Source organism: Rutidosis leptorrhynchoides, chromosome 3, assembly GCF_046630445.1.
Source record: "Rutidosis leptorrhynchoides isolate AG116_Rl617_1_P2 chromosome 3, CSIRO_AGI_Rlap_v1, whole genome shotgun sequence".
Classification (NCBI taxonomy): Eukaryota; Viridiplantae; Streptophyta; class Magnoliopsida; order Asterales; family Asteraceae; genus Rutidosis; species Rutidosis leptorrhynchoides.
This window is the reverse complement of record NC_092335.1, coordinates 371,091,479-371,112,337: the sequence shown is the minus strand read 5'-3', so window position 1 is coordinate 371,112,337 and position 20,859 is coordinate 371,091,479. Positions and strand designations below refer to the sequence as shown.

Here is a 20,859-nt window from a genome sequence, read left to right as displayed (position 1 = left end):
TTACTATTTCTTAACTGTTTTATAACTTTGGGGTGAGACACATGCTTGCTTTTTAAACTGTTTTACGCTTAGACACGAGTACATGAAAACTTTATCTTGATTAGTTCAAACTGTGCTAACATGCTTTGATTCATGCTAAATCCCTGCCATGATATCGTTAATTGCTACGTATAAAGGCAAGCTTAGTTATTGTGAATAACGCTATTGAAAGTAACGTCTCTATCCGGATGACCGTTGGTCAATGGATACATAATAATGATGCACGATACGAACGTGATGTGTTTAAGGTAACTTATGGTTAGTATCGATATCATTTACACCAACACTACTACCGAACTGATTAAACTTTATAATTAAATCTTGTGGTCTAAAAACTTGGTTATTATTGATAAACCTATGTTGTTCACTCAACCATTTATGGTTGACACTTTAAGCATGTTTTGTCTCAGGTGAAGATTACTAAAGATTAGTTGCTATTTGGACTTTGCTGCTTTTAGAGTCCGCATTTATACATTCATATTATTGCATTAGAACACATATTGTAATGACTTAATACTTTCCGCTGCTTTAATACATTGGTTATATTAAAAACGTCTCATATAGAGTCGTTCTCGTTTATACATACTTGTGTTGTGATATTGTGAAGTCATATTTCCCCGGCCCTATTTGGAGGTATGACATACAGAGTATTATTCATTATTCTTTCATTGCTTATTTTAAACCCACAATCAACACATAAACCAAAAGAAAACCTTAATCAATAACAACAAATACTTACTCTTAGTAGAAGAATCCAGGACCAGATAAAATAGACAACATTTATCGAAAATATATACCTTCAATGTTCAAACTTCAAACTTTTAAAAAACTCACAAAACGTACTACAATTACCACTTGTGCTCAAAGTGGATAAATAAATGTTATAAAGTCCAAATAAACAAACAAATTGATGTTACACAATCGAATTGAAACAAATAGAAAAACTCACCAGTTGCAATCACGCCTTGTTGGTGCACATATCCATTATAATTCTCATTGAAACTAACAACAATCATCAAAAGATCAGCTACAAAAACAACAAAATCATATGATGCACAAACCACACCATACTAAGATCATCACAAAAGCAAATCAATTTATATTGTAGTAATAAAAAAACAATTTAACATATGCAAATATCCCTTCAAATGCATTCACCATCATCCACTTTCTCTAACAGTAGCATCATAAAATGAGTAAGTAATGGCTCTGTATGTCTATGAGTTTCCTTATGACTGAGATTAATCAAACATCATGAAAACTGTTAGCAATGCAATCATTCTTTTGACCAAAGTGCACAATTATTAATTACGTCACATTTGTAGTCCTCATTCCACAAACTCCAAACTCCTTATTGCCTCACAATTTATAACTTTTGACCTCTTACAGGTCAAATGGGTAAACATTGAAAACTTGTTTATAAAAATAGAATGGGCCAAAATGGTTTAACACACTTCGAGTAATCTTTGACTCACTTTTGTTTTGTGCTAAAGGTGACTTAAAAAGGATCTCACAAAAGATAGCATTTAGTGACTTCAGTTCCAAGACTATTGTATTCCAATGACTTAACAAATACATCAAGTTAGCTGAAAACTATACCATTATAACAACTGTTAATAAATTTTAAGTGATTATAAAATACTCACCACCATTATCAGCATCAGTAAAGGAATAATGCAAATCTTTATCCAAAGTTTTGTTTGTAGATCCTGCACTTGCCCTGCTCTTTGTAAATTCAGTACCTGCATCTGCAAATAACTCTTCTTATGATCTACTAATACTTATCGTGATCCCACCACTACCAATACTTGTCTTCTTCTCAATAATAGGACCTTTATAAAACACAAAAAAACTTAATAAAGATAACAGATTTGTCTCAATTAAAAAAACAACATTAACAAACTTTGTATGAAAATTGGGCCCTTTCTTTATCATCATCTGGATTATATTCATCATCCGAAATAACAAAAGAAGCTACAACCGCCAGCAATTATAATGCATTATAAACAGTCTAAGAGAATAACAACAACTAAATATGCTACCATAAAGAATACAGAATAACAGAATTTGAATTGAAAATGTAAATTTGCACAACATGAAAAGTTACTAAAAAAAATTAATTAGTCAATATACTCTAATAATCAGTCATGAACTAAAAAACACAAAACTCTAAATTCACATTTGACAAACCCTAAATTGACACTCAGAACGGAGGACCAGAAGCGGAAAAGAAAACATTAATACATCAATGAAAACCCTAACCTTTCAACCATACCGTTAAATCAAAGAATGCATATGTTATTCAATCAATAAATAGGGGAAAGAGACGACAGCGGAGACGATGATGTTGATTGCGACTCTGATAGTTACAGGCGGAGAAGATGTTGTAGAGGATGTTGTTGTGGGAGAGTAGGGAGTCCTTTGATGGGACAACTGAGTTTGAAGAAAAGGGTAGGGAGTGAGGAAGAAGAAGAAGAAGAAGAAGGGTGTGGAAGATGTGAGAAGGTAATTTGATTAGCGGGGAGTATTAGGGTTAAAAGAAAACCGGGTTGGGCAAGGCGAGGTTTCGGGTGTTAAAAAGAGTTACTATTAACGCTGGTTATTGGCCAATCATATATTGAAACCATTTCTAGCAATTTATACATATTAACGCTGGTTATTGGCCAATCATATATTGAAACCATTTCTAGCAATTAATATATGTATAAATACTACATACCAATGCCTAATTTACATAGATGGGTTCATTTTTTAACTAATAATTAGAAAAGAAAATACATAATCAATATCGAATACTCCGCTCCAATATTCCTTGTTTGGCTCCAATTCTTCTACATCGATTTCATCAATTTATAGGTAATAATTTAAAAAGTTACAGCTACATGTTTATAAAAGGGCCCACTTTTATTTTTTTGAACAGTGCCCATAAAATTGACAGAACGACCCTACTAGTGGCGTAGCCAAGGTTGAAAAAGACGCGAGACGGGGCCGAAACGGTAACGACCTCAAAACGTCGCAACGGAAAAAACGGGGCCGAGACGGGGTCGAAACGGATGATGACTAATGTTGACTTATATATATATAAATATATATTTACACATATTTTAGAGCCAAAAAACCTTTGTTGACAAGTTTGTACCTACAATTGCTATTAACGTTAATATAATACAAAATGGAATACTAAACTAAGTCAATTTTGATTGATTTGACCAACTTATGACCGATTTTAACATAATTTTTGACTTTTGACCGGCGTCGACCCAATTTTTCCTGCATTTGATCTGACTTTTGACCGTTGACCGGCTTATAAGAAAACGGGACGGGGTCGAAACGGTTTAGTCACCAAAACGCCGCAACGAGCGTTGCAACGGACGCAACGGACGCCGTTTACAACAGTGGGCGTAGCAATACGTTGGCTGGTCAAAATGGGAGCCCGGTCAACATTTTTTCTGCCTTCTCGGCAGACTCAGCATCCAGAAACGTAACAAAAGCGTATCTTCTAGCAAACCAATGTTTGATTTCAAAAATTTGCCCAATCTTTTCAAAAACGTTCTCGATCATGTGCTTGTTCACCTCCTTCTCCAATCTACCTATAAAGATAGTTAAACCTGAGGAATCATCTGGCGAAGATCTCTTTTCCGGCGAAGCAGCACCCTTGTCTGTATTCTTAATACCATCGGGAACCAGATAGGAATCATGAATAAAGGAAAAGGACATAGAAGATGAAGGGGGTTGCAGAGTACTCTTAAAAGATGAAAGAGGTGGGAAATCTGAAAATGAAAAGTAATTGGACATAGTTATATGGATAAAACAGGAAGTGAGTAATTGCTTTGTCAAATACGAGATTTAAGGAAGAGAATAAATGAAGGCGTTGACGAAGATAAGTAGTAAATGAAGGAGCAGAAAGTAGGTGGAGAGTGGCGGAATAAGGCGGAGAGAGGCAACGGAGGGAATAAGATTAAAAAAATTCCGATGATGGGGTTCTCTAGGTAGAGAGCATAAAGCAACGGGCATTTTTTATTGTAGGAAATGTTTTACTCCAATTTAACATTTCTTTGAAATTGAAATCATTATCCTTTTTTGGATTCCAAATTAAAAAACATAATCCTTTCGGGACAAATTTCATATCGTCTTTATTGTAAAAAAAAAAAAAAAAAAAAAATTCCTGAGTAAGTGAGAAAATCCTCCTATGAACAAGCACATCGGCTTCCCATAAAAGGTAAAATATCAGGTAATCAAGTCCCCCGAGCGCGAGACCTGGTACTGGGTAAATTGCGTATTATGCACTCTCTAGTCTCTAGTTACACTTCCTTTTTGAATAATTTGGCATAACGAGGAATTAAACCCGGGTGATTTGCTTCATTTGGCAACTCGGTGGCCACTTCTCTAAATTAGGAATGATATACTTTAGGTTGTAAGTTCGAGTCCGATGGACTATTTGTAACTGGGTGTGTTTATTTGCCGTTATAAGAAAAACAGCACCTAGTTATTATGTACGCAATGACACACCCAAATACCATTAACATCACAGATCTACCTATATACAGACAACTATATACCATCAACCAACATAGATGGCACTTTCAAAACACACAAGTTTAAGCAATAACATCTAATCTAATTATCTAAGCGCTTTAAAATCCAACAAAATAATGGTTTCACTATGAATGTTGTACTATCAAACAACAATTTCAATGGTAATAGAAGCAGATCTACAAGAAAAAAAATGTTTTACATTACTATACCTTAAAATTCAAACACCACTACACCACCTTCACATTCAGATTTGAATATGGAGTCTTTCACTGTCAATGCGTACGGAGCGATCAAGCATTACTACCAGAAAGCGAGATTAAGTAAATGATGGATGCTGTCATCGTTCCCAGCAACCCACCAGCGACAACCTGCAATAATGACTTACATTATTCGTGGAATCCATTTATTTATTTATTTATTTATTTATTTATTTATTTATTTATTTTTTACCTACATACTAAACCTCATGGCCGAATTCGTCGTTTCATTTCTATTTTATTACCGTTTTGAGTTTGCGTTCACACTACAAACGGTCCCTCAATTTTGGCTTAATTTACACAACGGCCCCTCAGGTTCCCACTTTTTCAGGGTAGAAAGCGTGTGTATATATATATATATATATATATATATATATATATATATATATATATATATATATATATAATTCTATTAAAATAAAAGAAACTAATTCCACCCGAATTTTCAACGGGCCCTATCTTCTCGCTCGGTCCGAGTTAAATTTTTCCGAGACCACCGTTCAACTCGAAAAAATCTGAGGGACCCAACGGGACTAACTATACGCGAAACGGACATCGTTAAAAAATCATTAAATAACGGGCCGTATATTCTCGCTCGGTGCGAGTTAAATTTTTCCGAGACCACCGTTCAACTCGAAATAATTTTACGAACACAACGCGACTAACTATACGCGAAATGGACATCGTTAAAAAATACTAAATATTTCGGGCTATATTTCATACACATACAGACACGTCCAACAAACAACCCAACCTACTAGATATATTAGGTACCAAAAACGTATATCCAAATTCGACCGCGCGTTGAATACAATCGCAGCAACGCGCAGTCGAATTTTTTTCTAGTTTATTTCTAATATGACAATTGTCAAATATCCTTGTGTAAATGGCACCATTTTGGAATCTACCTAAATTATTGTGGGAAATTAAGAAATTGAAAATAGACAAAGAACAGGACTGATGTATATCATTTTTTCATATTAAGGAAAACGATGGGGGAACTATGGCTCTATTAATCGAGTCAACAGCAAGCGTCGATTTATTGACGACTTGACTGTCGCTTAGAGCCTAAATTGAATTCCAGGCAGGATTTAAAACCCATGGAAATTTGATTCTACCATTTTCATGGCGTCTCATTTTTTATTTTTATTTTTTAAAATTTTTCCTACTTATAGGCCGGAGGTCCTTTTGGAAGCAATCTCTCTATCCATAGAACATTGAGAGGGATGACTTTCTCTACTCTTGGGAGTGTTTCACTTCGGGTGGAGATATGACTTGTATTTTTCCAGGATAGGGGAAGGATTGTCTACATCTCACCTCTCCCATACCTCGCATATGCGGGATTGGGTTTTGTTGTTGTTGTTGTTACTGGGGGAACTACGGGGTATCACCATCAGAATATAAGTTTAAGTATAGGATTAAGTTACCCGCTGATCAAAAAAGGTACACGGAAATTTCAACCCATTTACTTAGAAAACGTTACCTAGAGTAATGTATTTTTCCAATGGGTCAAATGGGTATGAAAAAACTTCGTTAGATCTAAAATGGGTTAATGGCAGATTGCCAAAGGCCCAAAGTGCATTATAATGTTTACAAACACAAACACCTAAATAGCTTTATTCTCTTTAACAAAACTATTATTATTCATAGTACAGTTTATAATCATGTAAATATATTAATTAGGTGAAATACTAAAACTATTAGACTATGAACAACCCAAAACCAAAATATATTTACTTGTTCCTAAAACCCACTTGACTACAAACATGAAAACAAACCTGAGGAGGCGTGTGGCCAAGAAGTTCACGTAATGGCCTACTCTCAGCCAAGGGATGTTCAGCAGGTAGTTCATAAACAATCTGATTCAGAACCTGAAAATTTCCAAACTTTAGACATCAAAAATGACAACCTTATAACCACTTTATCAGCTAATAACTACGTATAACAAACTACGATATAATCAGTGACGGATCTAGGAATGGTAGTCACGGGTTAAAAGCGCAAATTTTTTCTACTAGATAGCTTATTATAATGGTGTCACTCAAAAAATTTACAATATCCACGGGTGTCACTAGTTAAAGACCTAAAAAAATTTCTACTAAGATCGCGTATTTCACTGGTAGCACGTGCTACTAGTGCTAGCCTTATACATCCGCCCCCTGTTATATCACATATAATGAAAATTTGGCCATATCCAACAAGAATTAGCTGACTTCAGCATAAGGTAACATAAACGAACCTCCGCTTGTCGGCCAGCATGTAATCGTACACCAGTTGCATCATACATGACCTGCAACAGATTTCAAATTTATAGGAGATTAGAAGTCAGGGCACAACACAAATCCATTTTCGGTTTATTTCATAATCAGCTTATTCAAAATTTGCATTTAAGGACAAGGATCATACAATACAAGCTAAAATGAGTGTGATTGCAAAAGTTGAACTGCCAATGCCTTCTTGTAAACCAACAGCAACGGCAAGAGCAGTGACGGTTGCAGAATGCGATGATGGCATACCACCAGATCCAACCAGTTGCTTAAGATCCCATCGGTGTTCCTTATACCTGCATATCTATCAATTGAATATAAGACTCATAATATGTATCAAACTATCAATAACAATAGTCCATAAACCACATATTTGAGGCTATAAAAACGTTTAAAATTGTTTATTCAAAATAAACATCCAACAGTCAAACTCATCATACTACCAATAAAATTCTGAGTTTCCAATGGCAGAAGATTATAATATCAGATTTAATCACGCATGATTATTAGACTAAAGTTGTTCTCTGATTCTAGAAATGAGTTAGTTGTAAGATAATTCTAGATATTAAATTTATATAAATACATATACATATGTATATTATATGCAAGGTTGGAGAACTCGGATCTCGGGAGATCTCGTTTGGACATTTTTGGGGAGATCTCGGCATCTCGGAAAATTTTTGGGGAAATCTCGGGCGTTGACTTATGTTGACTTTTTAGTTTTGTTAATATAAATATACAAAAACAAATGAATATACGTATATTTATATACATTTTTACGAGATTTTACGAGAAAAATCTAGAAATGAGTGAGAAAATCCGAGATTTTACGAGAAAGTCCGAAAAATGAGCGAGAAAATCCGAGAAATCGTGACTTTGACCAAGTTTGACCCTATTGACCGAGAAATTTCGGGAGATGGACATCTCGTCTCGGCTTCCTTCCAAAAACGAGATCTCGGGGAGAAATAACGAGATTTACGGCACTGATTATATGTATATCTAACAGTATCATAAAACCCTAGCATCAATCAACATTTATAATAAGGTCATTACCTAATCAAATATATTTGAAATCACAATCTCACACAATAGCTTTACAGTCTCTATCAGTTACAGTACTAGATACGGAAACCTAAAATTGACCGCCTAAAATAATTACCTAAATATAGAAATATCGTAATCTAAAACGTAATTAAAAGTCAAAATAGGTCAAAATTAAGGAAACGAACAAAAGAACATACCTCGTGGTGAAAACCTTGATCGATTGCGCAAGTGCGAACGCGACAAGTGCAGAAAGTAAAGCATAATTCACATAAACAGGTTCTGAAGATGAAGGTGATGATGAAGTGAACGAATTAACTGATTCCGTAATTATCTTTGAAGTTGATGAGGTTGTTATTTCACTTATTGATCTCATATTTTTATTTTTAATATATAAACTAGAAACTGTTACTAATATGTGCATCTATAACTTAACTATACGTATATATAATATGTATATGTATTATCTGAGTGTATGTATAGTTATCCGTATGTATATGTGATATGTCTGAATATTTTGGGGATGAGAAAACGTAGTAAGAAAAAATAAGGAGGAAACGTGAAGGGTTTATTATGTCTACAAGAAGAGGAATGTTGAAAGAAAGAATCTAGAAGATGCCCTTTTTATTTAATTACATTATTTTTCCCTCTCTTTGAATTTACCAAGTATTTAGAAGATTGAGTATATATGATACTATGATATGATATGATAGAATATGCTAATGTTATTTTTTGTAGATGCCTTCAGAGCAATTATTCATAACATACTTTACCATGTTGATTATATTTTTTTTTTTTAAAGCAAGAAATATTATTATTATTATTAACGAGATAGCATAATTACAATGAACCTATAATCAACTATACAAAGCGTTTTTGCTATATAGAAATATATGGAAACTAAAGTGATATGGTGATGGACCTATGATAACCCTTTATTGACATATGTAGGAAAAACGAACTTGAAAATTCAAGCCGAGGGAATGGAGCTAACAGTGCCGATCTTGCGACTACAAAGCTAGCAAGCAAACCACCCGATTAATCGATCCCACATAGAAAATAAATAGCAATCATAGGCCATCCGATTAAGCAAAAATTGAAATATTAACCAACTCCAACTCTATGTGAAGAAGTCACGACATAAGAAGAAGGATTGATAAGCCATTGTTGCCATTCGATAGGTTTCTTTTTTTTAGATCGTTTGGAGATCCAACTGTAGCTTTGTGTTTGGATTTCAGAGACGATTGTTGCGGGAGACCATTCTTTTTTCAACAAGACTTTTAAATTCCTATGTTTCCAAATAATGTAGCACACGATCCATTTGGTAGCTTGCCACAAAGAAGATCCGATGTTGTTAGAGGTGAAACTTTGATTATTGATTATGACATCGCCAAGATTGGTGATGGAAGTGATAGCTTGACTCCACCAAGTTAGTATGAGCTCCCGAATTTGAGATGTTTTGGGACAAGTTACGAATGTATGATCGATGGTTTCAGTGTCCGTGTCGCAAAGAGGGCATAAGATGGTGTCAAGGTCGATGCCTCTTTTATCTAGTTCTACCCGTATCGGAATCTTTCTTTGTATGACTCTCCACGCAAAAAAGTTGACTTTTTGTGGAGTGAATTTGTTGCGTTGTATCAAAATGGCGGAAGCGTGTATACCAAGTTTTAGATTATTAATTATTTGAGATAATGTCTTGGTAGTGTAAATGCCTGTAGAATCGAGATTGAATTTCCATGAATCCGATTGGTCGGTGAGTGTTACGGATGAGATAAGGTTATTTAGTTCCAGAATTTCATTAAGAGCACGCCCTCTAGGTGGCCTAACCCAACACCAGTTACTAGTTGACGTAGAATTAACATTTATAATTCTATCAGCAACAGTCGCATCCTTGTTGGACTCGAGCATATAAAGCCTATGAAAAGTGTCACCTAAACGTTCAGAGCCGCACCAGATTTCGTCCCAAAACAATATAGTGTTACCGTTTCCGAGTTTTTTGGAGAACGAAGATGAGAATGAAGCACCTGTATCGTCCGCCATTTTTCCTGCTTTTATGATTTCTTTCCAAATCGTGCGTCCAGGGATGTTCATGCAAGAAAAGTTAGTATCGAGCCCTCCCCCAACCCATAAATACTCGTGATAATTTTTACCCATAGTGCATTTTTTCGTTTTTGAAACTCCACCATCATTTACATAATAATGAAATGTTTTTAACAAAAAGAGATCCAACGTTTAACCCGCCCTTATCGTATGGTAAAAGTATTTGGTCCTATTTTATCCAATTAATTTTATTTTCATTTAAGGATCCACCCCAAAAAAATTTCGTCTTTTAGATTCAAGTAATTTGAGGATGGAGGTCGGTGCGTGGAATAGTGAGAAGTAGTAAAGTGGGACACTACTTAAAATGGATTTAATTAGCGTGAGGCGTCCACCGAATGAGATGGATTTCGCTGTCCAATACGAGAGCCTTTTGTCGAATTTTTCGACTATCGGCTTCCAGGAGGAAGCGTGAGATGTTGGGACGCCTATAGGCAGACCAAGATAGGTGAAGGAGTAGTGCCAGTAGAGCAGTTAATGTAGTTGGCCATTTGCTTCGTTTCAAGATGGGATGTGCCAATGCCATAGAACTTACTTTTTTTAAAGTTTACTTTGAGACCCGAAATTTTTTCAAAGCATTTTAAGAGTTTGGAAATGTATTTTGCATTTCTTTTGCTCCATTCGCCGAAAAAAATGGTATCATCCGCATATTGGAGGTGAGTAATAGTGATGTTATCGTTACCAATGTTGAGACCACGAAGTTGGCCGCTGGCAACAACCCTTTTGGTGAGGATGTTGAGGCCTTCGGCGACAATGATGAAGAGGAACGGAGATATAGGGTCTCCTTGGCGGATTCCTCTTTCAGGAATGAATTCTTTTGTAGGAGAGCCGTTAACGAGTACGGAAATGGATGACGAAGAAAGACATGCACGGATGAGACTAATCCATTTGGGACCGAATCCCAGGTATTTCATGGTATTGAATAGAAAGTCCCATTCGATGCAATCAAAAGCCTTTTCAAAGTCAACTTTAAAAACAAGCCCTTTACGTTTTTTACGCTTAAGTTCGTCGATGATTTCATTAGCGATGAGAACACTATCTATGAAGTGCCCCGTTCATATCGATTATAAACGCTACATAATAATTGATTTCATTGCGAGGTATTTGACCTCTAAATGATACATTTACAAACATTGCATTCGTTTTTAAAAGACAAACTTTCATTACATCGAAAGTTGACAGGCATGCATTTAACGACCCGTCAAAGTACACTTGACGACCATAGTTATCTTGGTCCCACAGCTTGATCATAACTCTATATGAATTTAATAAATAACCTTGCATTCTTTGTTTAAAAATGATTTTCTATAAAGGAAATCTACCAAAATATGTAAGTTTAGAAAACTCATACATTATTACTTAACCAAAAGTTGACCAAAACAAAGTCAACAACATCCACTATTAAATGTATCAAAATAGAATGCAAGTTATTGTTTAACAAAAGCTGCCATCATAAATATGCAGACTCTCTAAGCACAGCGGAAAAAATCAATCATGAACCTGAGAATAAAACATGCGAGTAACTGTCAACAAAAATGTTGAGTGAATTATAGGTTTAATATTGCAAACAATATTTAATTTAAACCATAAAAATTTATGTTTGAAAACATAAAAACCACTTTTTGGACCACAAAATTATATGCTAGAAAACATATAAAAACATTATTCCATTTTCCGTGAGCCACCTGGTAACCACTTAACCATTTATTTACCCTTGCCAAACACAATAAATAATATACACCGAACAAGTGTATCTTCAACTAAATACGAAGTACTAAACATTCCGATTATAAATTGCTAGCCCGACTAGCTCGAAATGGGGTTGTCAAACCCGATAGATATATCCGTAGGATTCGCGTTCACCAGTAGAAACCAGTGATTACAGTTACCAGACTAGGGAATATTTTTGTTCAACTCACAATGAATAATTTAAACCAACTTCCACATGTGTCCAAAAATATAAAATAAATTGCATGTATTCTCATCCTAAAAGATTTAAAATAGAAAAATGGGACTATAACTCACCTTAATAGTAACGAAGTAACCAACACAATTAAGCGAACAGCAAATGAGTACAGTGATCAGGAATGATCACAACGCCGACCTATAAATAAAGCAGGTCGATATAAATAACTAACTTAGGTCAAGTCTTAGTATGATAGCTATTGTACATGTTGCAAGTAGACATAGAAAAATACTCAATATGCTTCAGTTTGATCGGAACAGCTTACGGACACACACTTTCTATTTTTAGAAAGTTTCTATTTTTAGCAGGTTTTCATTTTTGGAAAGTTTCTATTTTTGGAAAGTTTCTATTTTTGGAAAGTTTCCAAATTTAGAAAGTCAACAAAAGTCAACTAAAAGTCATAGTCAACCGAAAGTCAACTCAAAAGTCAACTTTGGTCAAACATAGTCAACGTTAATTTTAAAAGTATAAGTTATAATAATAATATAGGTTATAATGTTTATTAAATTTAAATATGTCTAATTATGTCATAACATAAGTTTAATTAAATTAAAATGAATTATTAAAGTTAATATAAGTTTAAATGATATAATTAATATAACATAAGTATTTAATTAATTAATTAATTAAATATTAGTCATAATATAAGTATTATTAATTAATAATAAATTTTAAATCATACCATAAGTATTATTAATTAATAATGAATTATTAATCATATCATAAGTTTCTAATTATAATCATTAAATCATAAGTAATTAATAATTAAATTATAATTAAATAATAACTAAGCCTTATAATAATTAAATAATTAATTAATCCTTATTATAAGTTTTATAATAATAATCTTATAATATAAGTTTAATACTTATCATAAGTATTTTCCATTAATAATAACAGTATTATTAATCATAAGTTTAATTAAAATGTTAATTAAATCATAAGTAATAATTAAATGATATAATAAATATATATATCATAAATCTTAAAATTTTAATAATTACTTTTTATATCATAAGTAATTAAATGATAATGAAATTCATTATTTATCATAAGTTTAATAATTAGTCATAAGTTTTAAATCAAAAGTTCATCGGGTCATATCCTGAGCCCCGGGTGTCGGTTTTCGGTGAGCCTTACATATATCTCCGCCTAATCAAACCACCCGACACTTTGGTACACTCAAGAACACACCAAGAACATCCCACAAGTCGTGGTGATCAGCCATGACACCACTTGAAACTTTAATTCAATCAAAATCGTGTTTTAGACGTAACGGGTGATTCGTGGCTAGAATTTAGATGACCCGAACCATTAATCCTAACACACTAACACACCCTAAAGTCACCAAATATGGTCACAAAGTCGGATCAAACCTGGTTCATACCAAAATCACATTTCAATCTTAACAAAATACCACTTTGATCATATCTAGGGCTCCGGGAATCGAAACGACATGAATCCGGAGTCTAAAATTAATGTCTTGATGAGAGGAAATCATCTAGATACTTTATTTTAACTTTTATATCAGTCACAACATCAGAAATACACGAAATAGCTGCTGTCCCAATTATATCAAACCGAAAACATGTGTTTTTGAGTAATTCTATGCATACAAACAATATTACAATAACAAGTAATCATCATATCATCATACTATTAAAATAGACATCAAATACAGAAAAATAAAGAAAAATTAAAAGTTCTAGGGTTAGGGTTTATACCCTAATCAATAATCAACAAGTATAATCGCGTAGAGAACGGAATGAGGAACGCGTTGGTGTTAATTGTTTCTTGATCCAAGCAATGATTTGATGAAGGATGATGATGATGGTTTTGGTATTGGTGACGGAAAGGGGAAAGGGAGAAGAGAGGAGAGAGCACAAAAATAGTTAGGTTTTGAAATAATGTGTAAATGAAAAATGAAATTTCTAAATGGAAGAATCAAGGGAGTTTACTCCCTCCCCCATGAGGCTTCGGACGAATTTTGTAGTGGGGTGGGCCTCACTTAGCCCAAATTACTTAAATGTTATTTCCTTGTGGCCCGAAAGTCCGATCGAACCCCGAAACGCGAAAACACGCTTACGCGATTAAAAATCCGGAGAGATAACAAATACGCAACGAAAAATAAATATAAATACTATATATAATTATATGATCTTAAAATATCATATTTAAAATAATTAGGATTTTAATATCCCAAAAACTCGACCGTTGGTTTGAAAACCGAAAAGATTCGCCGGATAGAAATCCGCGACACGTAGAAACGTATAACTCAAAATATGAATACAAATATTCACATAACACATAATAATTAATATATTATTATTAAAATAATAATATAGGTCATAGAAATGACGTAGCACAATTAACAGTTAACGGTCGTTAAATAATTAACGGTAAAAGATAACGAAAAAAGTAGGGTCGTGACAGTACCTTTCCGTTATGGAAATTTCGTCCCGAAATTTAAGCAGGTGCAGAGGTTGACTCAGCATCTGGGAACAAATGCGGGTACTTCTGCTTCATCTGATCTTCACGCTCCCAACTGAACTCGGGACCGTGTCTGGCGTTTCATCTAACCCGGACAATAGGAATTCAGCTCTGCTTAAGAGTCTTAACTTCTCGATCTATAATTTCAATAGGTTCCTCAATAAAGTGTAGTTGCTTATCAACATGAAGTTCTTCCAAAGGAATAGTTTTGTCAGCTTCAGCCAACCACTTCTTTAAATTCGATACATGAAAAACATCGTGAACAGCACTGAGTTCTTGTGGCAACTTCAAACGATAAGCCGCCGGTCCAACTCTTTTAATGATCTCAAACGGTCCAACAAAACGAGGACTTAACTTTCCCCTTTTACCAAAACGGATCACACCCTTCCAAGGTGAAACCTTTAACATAACACGATCACCAACCTGATACTCAATATATTTCCTTCTCCTTGTGGCATAGCTCTTTTGCCGTCCTCTGGCAGTTCTCAATCTTTCTTTAATCTGTACGATTTTCTTGGTAGTCTCATGAATAATTCCTAGACCTGTGAGTTGAGCATCCCCAACCTCATTCTAACAGACAGGAGACCTACACTTTCTTCCATACAGAGCTTCAAACGGTGTGGCCTTAATAGTTGCATGATAACTATTGTTATAAGAAAATTCAGCCAACGAAAAGTATCTATCCCAACCATTACCAAAATCAATTACGCATGCCCTCAACATGTCTTCCAACGTTTGGATGGTCCTTTCACTCCGACCATCCGAATGTGGATGATAAACGGTGCTCATACCCAATTTAGTTCCCAAAGCATCTTGTAAGGACTGCCAAAACCTCGATGTAAATTGACTGTCTCGGTCCGAAATAATCGATACAGGAACACCATGTCTCGAAACAATCTCCTTCAAATACAAACGAGTAAGCTTCTTCATTGAATCTGTTTCCTTAATTGGCAAGAAATGAGTTGACTTAGTGAGTCGGTCAACAATCACCCAAGCGGTATCATAACCACCCACAGCTCTTGGTAACTTCGTAATTAAGTCCATCGTAATACCTTCCCACTTCCACTTGGGAATTTCAGGTTGCACCAAAAGTCCTGACTGTTCTGATGTTCAGCTTTAACCTTAGCACTGGTCAAACACTTAGCCATATACGTAGCCACATCAGCCTTCAAATGAGGCCCCCAATACAGCTCCTTAAGATCATGATACATCGTTCCTGAACCAGGATGAATAGAGTACCTAGACCTATGAGCCTCCTCTAGAACAAGTTGTGGCAGATCACCAAACTTCAGAACCCAAAGGCGCCCCAAAAAATACCGAGTACCATCGGTTCGTACATCTAACTGTTTACTCAAGCCTCGGACCTTCCCGTTATAAAATTCTCCTTCGTCAAGGCTTCTTGTTGTTCCTCAAGAATCTGCCTAGCGAGGTTTGTTCGAATTGTCATATTCAAGGCCCTAAACCTGCGAGGTTCAACTCCTTTCTTTACGACTTAATGCATCAGCCACAACATTGGCCTTTCCAGGATGATATAAAAGCTCACAATCATAATCATTCAACGTCTCAATACATCTTCATTGCCTCATATTCAACTGTTTCTGATCAAGGATATGTTGAAGACTTTTGTGATCGGTGTACACAGTACTTTTGACCCCATAAAGATACTGTCTCCAAATCTTAAGCGCAAACACAACAACTCCCAATTCTAAATCATGGGTTGTATAATTCTGTTCATGGATCTTTAACTGACGTGATGCGTACGCAATAACTTTCTTGCACTGCATCAAAACACAGCCAAAGCCCTGACGCGATGCATCACAATAAACAACAAAATCATCATTACCCTCAGGTAGTGACAATATCGGAGCGGTAGTCAACTTCTTCTTCAAAATCTGAAAAGCATTCTCTTGTTCATCCTTCCACTCATACTTCTTCCCCTTGTGCGTTAAAGTAGTCGGAGGTTTTGCTATACGAGAGAAATCTTGAATGAACCTTCTATAGTAACCTGCCAACCCTAGAAACTGACGAATCTGAGTAGGAGTTTTCGGAATTTCCCACCTTTCAATCGCCTTAATTTTAGCAAGATCAACTTGTATTCCCTGTTCACTAACAATACGTCCAAGGAATTGAACTTCTCTTAACCAGAAAGCACACTTAGAGAACTTAGCGTACAACTATTCTTTTCTCAATAAATCAAGCACTATCTTCAAATGTTCTTCGTGCTCTTCATCATTCTTAGAATAAATAAGGATGTCGTCGATGAAAACAATAACGAATTTGTCCAGATAGGGTCTACACACACGGTTCATGAAGTCCATGAACACAGCCGGTGCATTTGTCAATCTGAACGGCATAACAAGGAATTCAAAGTGACCATAACGGGTGCGAAAAGCAGTTTTCGGAACATCAGATTTTTTAACACGCAACTGATGATAGCCGGAACGAAGATCGATCTTAGAATAAACAGACGATCCTTGAAGCTGATCGAATAGATCATCAATTCTCGGAAGAGGGTAACGGTTTTTAGCAATTAGCTTGTTCAATTCACGATAATCAAAACACCATCAAAACGATCCACCCTTCTTCTTAACAAACAAAACAGAAGCTCCCCAAGGGGACGAACTGGGACGAATGAAATATAGTTGCAATAATGAAGGAAGAAATATATGGAGTAGTCACATAAGTGGCATAGATATTTAAGGCAATTCTCTCAAAGGAGATAACGAGGATCATGGATTTCAAAGTAAATTTTCATTACATTTCCGAAAGGAAGACGTACGAAAGGTATGATATTTCAACGAGAGTGAACTCCCTTGCTCAATGAGCGAGGAAATCTAGGATTTATCCATATTCTTAAATTTATGTGCGGATGAAAAGGACGCGAATCATGGGTTATAAAGAATGGCCGACTCCAGGTGGGATGAATCTCCAAAAATAATTTCATGCACCTCAAAGTATTGAATCCTAGGATTGATGTTTACGAGGGTGTTGCGGTTGACAGCGAATATTGAGAGTAGAAACTCCTCAAACGGTCTAGTGTAATATATATCCATGATACCCACTATAACAACAGTTGGGGTAGAAACCCACCTAGCGCCTTTTCTACAATAGGGTGACCACCGAGCGTATCCCAGAAAATTGATTTATCGGTCCGAGTTTCGGCCATGTCCAACATAAGAGGGAAAATTTTATGAGCGCAAAGACTTTCCAACAAATTTTATAAAACTGGCATCCAAAGTGGCGTAAGAGTTTCTATCAATGAACTTAATGGTAAGTTTCATCCTTAAAACGAGGATGAGAAGAACTGTGATCCAGACACTCTGTAGGGTAATGCGAAAAGTTGATAAAATTAATCAAAGGATTTTGAAAAAGCTTTAAACGTTTGATGTGACAACATAAACGGAACGAAGTTCTTAGTAATTTAGAAGTATGTACAACGTGTACCATTTTATATAAAATAAATTGACTTAGTCAAACAGCTCAATAATTGAGTGGTTTTTAAAATAATTTTGAAGGTATAATTTAGTATGTACTAATCAAAATAGGTTAAAGTAAACTTATTCATTTGAATCCATACGTACATATACGATTTTATAAATTGTATACATGACAAAATATTTCATTACTTCTATTCGCCCATAAATCCGTGAGAACCACCCAATTAAACAAATGTGTAAAACTTCCAATGATAAACAGAGTATCTGTATTTCAGAGGTTACAAGTTGAAGTAAGATTGTGAAAGATCGAGTAAATGACCTGAATCGTCGTGCGACATTTGACCAACAAATGTTACGAGGTCATGAAAACCAATGAGTTAAATGTTGTTTTGACTATTATCAGGACATAAGTCCTTGGGCCAAAACTGTTCCCGAGCGAAGCTGTTGCTAACAAGCGAGTTATGAAAGGGTAGAGCATGAGATAGATAATCTAGTTAAGACGAGCTCCTCGTATATCAACAAATAAGATAATGAATATTTTCCCTACCCATGTAATACATCGGAATTTCTAAATGAGTAGTGTAAAAATTTTCTTTGACTCGCTTTCTATTCCTCATGTCACAATATTGGGACTTCTTTATGAATTAACGTAATATAATCACGTTGTCTTGACGTCATTATATTTCACTAATTCATAGTTCCATTCCAATAGCACTACATGAGGTCAGGACACGCGATCAACCTCAAATTTCCACACAATTTATCTAAAACGATTTCTTAAACAATGTGCTAAGGATAGCACAAGAGACAAAAACATTAAAAGTAATGAATAGGAGTAACGATGACATAAAAATGTCTTCGAGGTACCAAGAATCTCTAAAAGTCAAGAATGACGTTTTCCGGTTCAAAAACCAAAGTACATAGGCACAACGGCACAAAGGCACGTAATATAACAAGAATGTTATATACCTAAACATAATAGCTGACATTGAAATGCCGAGCATTTTGAAGTCAAGAATGACATCTCGCGTAACATAACTCAAACGTCAAACACATAACCATAATAGATGACATAGGAATGTCGAGAATTTCAGAAGTCAAGAATGACATCCCTCAGTTTTACTATCCGAGGTGTTCTTTTAAAAGATAAACTCGCATGAGTCGGAGAATACGTTTAAATCGGAATGGGAGTTCCTCTCGGATTCAGAACATAACAGAGATGTATGTATGATAACAATATACATGGCAATATGATACAAATAATCACATATAATAATATATAATAGGTCGGGCTGTTGACTAGACTCACTAATGCACCCTATTGACTCGGGTAACGCCATCAATGCAGCCTAATTCCCTACAACCAGAGCTCTGATACCAACTTTAACGACCCGTCAAAGTACACTTGACGACCATCGTTATCTTGGTTCCACAGCTTGATCATAACTCTATATGAATTTAATAAATAACCTTGCATTCTTTGTTTAAAAATAATTTCCTATAAAGGAAATCTACCAAAATATGTAAGTTTAGAAAAACCATACATTATTACTTAACCAAAAGTTGACCAAAATAAAGTCAACAACATCCACTATTAAATGTATCAAAATAGAATGCAAGTTATTGTTTAACAAAAGCTGCCATCATAAACATTCAGACTCTCTAAGCACAGCGGAAGCAATCAATCATGAACCTGAGAATAAAACATGCGAGTAACTGTTAACAAAAATGTTGAGTGAATTATAGGTTTAATATTGCAAATAATATTTAATTTAAACCATAAAAATTTATGTTTGAAAACATAAAAACCACTTTTTGGACCACAAAATTATATGCTAGAAAACATATAAAAACATTATTTCATTTTCCGTGAGCCACCTGGTAACCACTTAACCATTTATTTACCCTTGCCAAACACAATAAATAATATACACCGAACAAGTGTATCTTCAACTAAATACGAAGTACTAAACATTTCGATTATAAATTGATAGCGCGACTAGCTCGAAATGGGGTTGTCAAACCCGATAGATCTATCCGTAGGATTCACGTTCACCAGTAGAAACCAGTTATTACAGTTACCAGACTAGGGAATATTTTTGTTCAACTCATAATGAATAATTTAAACCAACTTCCACATGTGTCCAAAAATATAAAATAAATTGCATGTATTCTCATCCCAAAAGATTTAAAATAGAAAAATGGGACTATAACTCACCTTAATAGTAACGAAGTAACCAACACAATTAAGCGAACATCAAATGAGTACAGTGATCAGGAATGATCACAACGCCGACCTATTAATAAAGCAGGTCGATATAAATAACTAACTTAGGTTAAGTCTTAGTATGATAGCTATTGTACATGTTACAAGTAGACATAGAACAATACTCAATATGCTTCAGTTTGATCGGAACAGCTTATGGACACACACTTTCTATTTTTAGAAAGTTTCTATTTTTAGCAGGTTTCCATTTTTGAAAAGTTTCTATTTTTGGAAAGTTTCTATTTTTGAAAAGTTTCTATTTTTGGAAGGTTTCCAAATTTAGAAAGTCAACAAAAGTCAACTGAAAGTCATAGTCAACCGAAAGTCAACTCAAAAGTCAACTTTGGTCAAACATAGTCAACGTTAATTTTAAAAGTATAAGTTATAATAATAATATAGGTTATAATGTTTATTAAATTTAAATATGTCTAATTATGTCATAACATAAGTTTAATTAAATTAA

The 20,859-nt window shown here is 34.8% G+C and overlaps 2 protein-coding genes and 1 long non-coding RNA gene across 4 annotated transcripts in view; all 3 read right to left on the bottom strand.

The window, feature by feature from the left end:
* Positions 1-2,581, bottom strand: part of LOC139897621 (uncharacterized) — a 70,537-nt gene extending 67,956 nt beyond the window's left edge. Inside the window, exons 1-4 of one of the 2 annotated variants that reach the window (XR_011776705.1) lie at positions 2,302-2,581; positions 1,686-1,871; positions 989-1,274; positions 779-836 (exon numbers count right to left, since the gene is read on the bottom strand). This is a non-coding gene — a long non-coding RNA (uncharacterized lncRNA). The remainder of the gene's footprint in view (positions 1-778; positions 837-988; positions 1,275-1,685; positions 1,872-2,301) is intronic. The other variant, XR_011776704.1, reaches the window with a different exon arrangement.
* Positions 2,582-4,674: 2,093 nt separating this feature from the next.
* Positions 4,675-8,587, bottom strand: LOC139897620 (uncharacterized). The gene is made up of 5 exons (XM_071880311.1): positions 8,341-8,587; positions 7,239-7,395; positions 7,072-7,122; positions 6,611-6,703; positions 4,675-4,943 (listed from the first exon to the last, which is right to left on the bottom strand). Exons 1-5 carry the CDS (start codon positions 8,562-8,564, stop codon positions 4,866-4,868), a joined length of 603 nt encoding a protein of 200 aa, XP_071736412.1. The 5' UTR covers positions 8,565-8,587; the 3' UTR covers positions 4,675-4,865.
* Positions 8,588-9,244: 657 nt separating this feature from the next.
* Positions 9,245-10,294, bottom strand: LOC139901278 (uncharacterized). Its single transcript, XM_071884005.1, has one exon. The coding sequence runs from the start codon at positions 10,292-10,294 to the stop codon at positions 9,245-9,247; it is 1,050 nt and encodes a 349-aa protein (XP_071740106.1).
* Between the last annotated feature and the right edge of the window lie 10,565 nt (positions 10,295-20,859).